This window comes from Colobus angolensis, unplaced genomic scaffold, assembly GCF_000951035.1.
Source record: "Colobus angolensis palliatus isolate OR3802 unplaced genomic scaffold, Cang.pa_1.0 Scaffold56, whole genome shotgun sequence".
Lineage (NCBI taxonomy): Eukaryota > Metazoa > Chordata > Mammalia > Primates > Cercopithecidae > Colobus > Colobus angolensis.
In genome coordinates, this window is record NW_012119154.1 from 10,258,074 (window position 1) to 10,263,959 (window position 5,886).

The 5,886-nt window shown below is 41.9% G+C and overlaps 1 protein-coding gene across 1 annotated transcript; it reads right to left on the reverse strand.

Annotated features, from left to right (window-relative positions):
- Positions 1 to 1,409: 1,409 nt before the first annotated feature.
- On the reverse strand, positions 1,410 to 2,986 carry SST (somatostatin). Its single transcript, XM_011961598.1, has 2 exons — positions 2,726 to 2,986; positions 1,410 to 1,781 (listed from the first exon to the last, which is right to left on the reverse strand). The coding sequence occupies exons 1-2, from the start codon at positions 2,861 to 2,863 to the stop codon at positions 1,569 to 1,571; spliced, it is 351 nt and encodes a 116-aa protein (XP_011816988.1). The 5' UTR covers positions 2,864 to 2,986; the 3' UTR covers positions 1,410 to 1,568.
- Positions 2,987 to 5,886: the final 2,900 nt, after the last annotated feature.

Here is a 5,886-nt window from a genome sequence, read left to right on the forward strand (position 1 = left end):
ACAAAGATGGTACTAAAAACTCGAAATCCCCTGACACTCATATACGGCCCAGAAAATCATTAAGTTGTGTTTTCATCTGTGCTTTAATTATAATATGATGCTATTACTCCACTGAGGTTTTTTTGGTAGCCAGATGTACATAAGGCATTTAGCACAGACAGATCCCATAAGTGGACATGCATTAATCCTTACACCTAAATGTCTTGTAAATAAAAGATATACCAGAGCATCAAAGGATGTTCTGTTTTCACAGAGATTAGTAAAGTGGCTTGGTTTTTTTTCTTTTGTTTGATCAGCTGTTCAGAAATTAACTTCCTCTAAGCCAGCCACATTCAAATGTGTATTATCTAACACAAATATTGTCTATAAAATATTAAGCTCTTCTTAAATGTTTTTATGATACTACCGGTTAGTTTATACTACAAGGATTTATATTGAGCCTAGATATTTATGTTTGGTTTTTATTCCAGTAGCTACGCAGAAATGCAGTTGATAGCTAAAACACACATCCCCCAAAGGATATCTCTTTAGATCTCTGTAAATTAAATTAGCAATGCTTCCATTTCTGTCTTGAGTGGTCCCATTTAGCATGTTGCTATAAGACTACCACCTTTACTGAGTATTTAAGAATAATTTTTGTGTTTTTATTTGACTCCCATATTGATAAAATTAAGAGAATACTGGAGATGTCTCCTTCAGCTATTTCATAATTATGGTTTTGAGCTCCAATACCTGCAATATGGATAGCATTCAGTGAGGTAAACCAACGTGCATTTCTTGCAACCTATAGTACGTCCAGAAGGAATCTTACAATAAAAGCAATATTTCTCCCTGAGATAAAAATATCTTAAAAGCTCGCTTTTAAAACAGTCATTTAGCACTGTTCAATTAGAGAGGATTGTCGAAGAAGATACAAAAGCAATGGTATTTCTCTAGATAAATGTTTGCAAACTAGAAACAAATTCAGAATCTCATTTTAGGTATTTAAGCTAGACTTTTTCTCAACCACTAAATGACTTTTTTCCTTCCATCTTTTCTTATGTTATGTATTTTACATATCAACCTGGTAGATAGTTGGATTTTTCAGCCTAACTATTCACACACACTCATTTCAATAGTCCAACATATAATTTAAGTGTATTTAATATGTAATTAATGTTTGTGTCAGCCCCTCCCAGTAATTATCATTGAATTAAAGTTTGAATTCATAGAGTTATGTGAAATTATTTAGGTTTAAAGTGACTCATGTTATAATACTTATCATTTAAAACATAAACTTTATTGCCACTGAGAATCTTAAATAGATGTTTGTGAACATTGGAGTGCCTATCTCCAATAACTTTACTGAAACCACCACTCAAGCTTATTATGTATTATTGAACAGAAAGATTTACTCAATAGAAATCAAATTCACATTTTTCATAATTTCACCATAATTTTATTTTATATTTACAGCCTTCAATTTCTAATGCAAGGGTCTCGCTGAGGATTTGGAGGATTAGGGAAGAGAGATGAGGTTCAGGGGTGAGGGATCAGAGGTCTGGTATGGACTTTACTAATTAAGAAAGCTAACAGGATGTAAAAGTCTTCCAGAAGAAATTCTTGCAGCCAGCTTTGCGTTCTCGGGGTGCCATAGCCGGGTTTGAGTTAGCAGATCTCTGCAGCTCAAGCCTCATTTCATCCTGCTCAGCAGCCTGGGACAGATCTTCGGGTTCCAGGGCATCATTCTCCGTCTGGTTGGGTTCAGACAGCAGCTCTGCCAAGAAGTACTTGGCCAGTTCCTGTATATGGCAGAAGGGATAGCAAAAGAGAGAAAGAGAAGGAGGGAGGACAATGGAAAAAAATGGAAAAGCCTAAATTAAAGAACAGATTTGGTCACACACAAAATCCAGTTTTTACAGCTGCGCATTTTTTGTCACATTTAAAATCAATCAAGGATATAAAAATAAGGGTAATTGCTATAATTACCAAGTTACATAAAAAGACTTTAAGAGCTCAAATGTTTCTGCAACCTTTCTGTCCCTGTAGACTTAAAACACACACACACGCACACACACACACGCACACACACAGACACACACACACACGCACACAGACACACACACACACACACACACACACGCACACACACACGCACACACACACAGACACACACACACATTAAGACCATTCTGGTAAGATAAAGTGTGTGCCAACAATTTAATTCAATTTTCATATCACGAGCTACAAAGTAGAATTGCTTTACCATTTTACCAAGTAAACTGCAGGGGAACGAGACTTCTCACAATCTCGAACATACTGCGTTCGGTCTTTAGAGTGCCCGTTTGCCCTAGTCCCGACGTTTAGACGTGAGATGCGCTAAGAGGTAGCAGCTTCGGAGGTCTGCGTTTCAGCACCTGGGTCAGCGCTTCCCAGGGTCAGCACCAGGGATAGACGCCATCATCGCTTTGTGCCCAGACAACTACCCAGGTCTTGGAATTTTCTTGAATACCAAGTAAGAACTCACCTGAACTGTGACCGACTCCGCTTATCATGGGGAAAAAGAGAGTTAGAAGGGGATTCTAGCCTTTGAAAGTTTTCTCAAGAGCTTTGAGAGATGAGGGACCCAGAAAAGCACCTAAACTCTTTCGAAGGATTGAGCATCCCTTACGTCCAAACCAATGGGGCAGGAACAAGGGTAAGGGAGGGCTGGAGAATCCGGGAGACGTCGAGGGAGTCTCCTTACCTGCTTCCCTGCGGCAGCAGCCAGGGACTTCTGCAGAAACTGACGGAGTCTGGGGTCCGAGGGAGCGCCGGTGACACCGCCCAGGGCCAGGACGATGGACAGCGCAGCCAGCGCGCACTGGAGGCGGCAGGACAGCATCTCGGCGGCGCCGGGAAAGCTGAGCTGAAGAGTGGCTGGTCAAACTCTAGGCGCGGATCAGCAGGCAGCAGCGATGGCTCCGAACCTCGCGACTCCTAAAGCGGCTTGTGTGCTCTCAACCGTCTCCCTCGGTTTTAAACTCTCTCTCTGACGTCAGGCTAGGAGGCGCCCCCAGATCTCACCAGCCCTTTTACGCACCATTAGTCTCGCAAAATCAATCACAGAAGACAGGGGAGGCGACAAGATCTAAAGTGTCTTACTTTAAAAAAAAAATACTGCACACGCACAGGGACACACAATTCCACAAGCCCCACGATTTATACAATCTTTTATTTTCACTCAGTGCTATGAGCATACACATTCCATAATTTCACTCCCACACATGCACACTCAATTACACACAAACAGAGGCTCAAACACTCAGCCCTTAAAGAGCAAATACACTACCACCCTTAAATGCACATAAATGTACCCAGACAACTCCATCTGTCATCATACTCAAACATTTTAGGAAGGCCCGACAAATGCAAAAGGACATGTGTATGGCAGGTGGAGATCAGAATCATTCTTCTAATAACAGATCTGGGAATGAAATACGGACAGTAAAAGGACTGCGCCCTCTTTATTTCCTCCATTATCTCATCAAAAGTCTTGAAGATGTAACAAGGCTCTGAAAGAACTTCACTCTTCTCTAAAATGGGGGAGAAGGTACCTCTCTGGCTCACTCTCCCTCCCTGTTTCTCAGTAACTGAGACTTCTGATCTACCTGACTTTCTATTGTGACCATATGTATGTATGAGTGTGTGTATATGTATGGGAGGGAGAGAGACAGAGAGATTGAAATTGACTTCATTTTGGTACTGAGAAATTTAGAGCTGGAAGGCAATCTAAGAAATTATCCAATAAACCTCAGAATTTGAATCCATAAGGCCGAGTAATGGTCAGTAAATTGTTCTCATTCACATATTGCATACTTTGAGCAAAACCAGACCTTCACATTCCAAAGCCAGAGTTTCTTCTACCGAGCTCTGAGTTTTCTAACAGATTCCTGGCCAGTAGGCATAGTTTTGTGTCAGGAAGCCCCAGTTTAGACATATAAAGTCTAGGAACTCCCAGAACATATGTGACCACTATTGTGTATCTATAGTGGGAAAGGATCAAAAGATTTTTAAATTCAGTTCTGCCTGATCTCCTAGACACAAAGAAAGTTTAAGAAAATCTGTCCTTGAATTCTGATTGAACTCTGGTTAAATGTTTGCTGTTCAGGCCAGAGTTCTGACTGCTTTTATCTAAATAGTTCCTTACTGAGGAAGGACCAGCTAATTTCCTAGCATGGACGAGACGATCTCTACAGGATCTTTAAGAGCTGATATCTTATGAGCTTCAAAAGGCCAATATTAGCTAAAAAGATATGCTGCATCTCCGGAAACCATGCGAAGCTCACATTATGTATTAAAATATTCTCAGTACTTAGACCTGAACCACAGTGTTGAGAGGCAGAAGGCAGAAAGGTTTGGGAAGTATCCTGAATGGCTTGAATAATTGTCACTATTTCTTTTTGTGCCTGTAATCCAAGGCAAAGAGGAAATGCACAGCAAGAAGTGTTAAAGCTTCCAGGTCTTGACAAGACTAAGCACAAAGTGGGGCATTAAAAAGTCATTCACATGTGTCAGAGTAGTGTAAGAGATCAATGAATATGGAGCTGTGAAACCCAGCCCTAGGAAATACATGATATATTCTCTAAATCTTGCAACTCTGTCTGGCCCCTGACTAAGGACTCAGAGTTTACTTCTATCAATGTGACTGTCCCTTGGTACATCCAAATGATCTCATATCTCCTGTATCCAGGATGTGGTCTTCGGCATTCCCACTGAGTAGGAAAGGAGGATTTTTCTAAAGCAGGAGCCAGTCGAAGAACAAATAGCAGCTCCCCATCTTCCCCTGTGCTCTAGGATCTCTTCTCTCACCTTCCCCGGATGCTTGCTCCCCTCCTTCCCCATCCCTGTCCTCTCCCTCTACACTTTCTCCTCCTTCTTCTTCCTCCTTTTCCTTAACCTTTCTGCAAATTTATCTTTCAGAATTTTCCTCATTCAATCCTTCTTTTGTCTTCTTTCTTGACGCTGTATCCTCATTCCTTTGTTTTTCTTGCCCTTCTCAATCATTTTCTGACTTTGGTCTGGTTCAGCCTGGCTCTTTCCCTGCCTTCTCTCCCTGCTTAGCCAGGGCCTATCCCAGTCTCTGCCTCAAGACATCTCTCCTTCTCCTGTCTCTCCTTTTCTCTTTCTTCTTCCCTCTTCAGCTGCTTCTCACCAAAAACAAACAAACAAAACACGTCATGATCTCTATCTGTTTAAGTACCTACTTATGAATAGTAAACAGTTGCTTCCCTCACACCCTGCTGAAGAGCTGAGGCTGTAAATGAGATGACTTATGGGTTTTGCTTTTATTGTTTTTACTTCCTGGAGAATATGAGTCTAAGAACCACTTATTAGAGAAGCCAGGACAAAAAGGGACACAAATTCTCCCTTGATCCCTCCATGGTGAGTTATAGCTTGAAGGTTGGTTTAGCATAAAGCACTTCAAACTTTCCCAATCTGAGCCTTCTGCAATCAACCCCCAGGGCATCTCTCCCAAGTCTCAAAGCTGGAAGGGAAAAGTGGTTTGTGGTTGTATTGGGGACCCTATTTCCCAGACCAACCGAGCTCACTAGGAATCCTTACCCAATCCTCTGTGGCTCACAAAGCACTTTCTCATCCAGTACTTCAAGGCATGCTATTCCCACCTCACAGAGGAGGAAACTGAGATCCTTAGGCCTTCAGTGCCTTACGCAAGGGCACACAGGCAGGAAGGGGCATGGTCACAGGGAGAATGTTACTTCACTTGAGAATGCCTCATGCTTCCCTGACTCAGAGATGCCAGAGATTCCTGGCTGAGCAGTCTGCAGCTGGGATACATGCACCTCTAGAAGGCATCAGGCCTCTTTCATGTGCAGATTTTTCTGGACAGGATATGATTTCCCACCT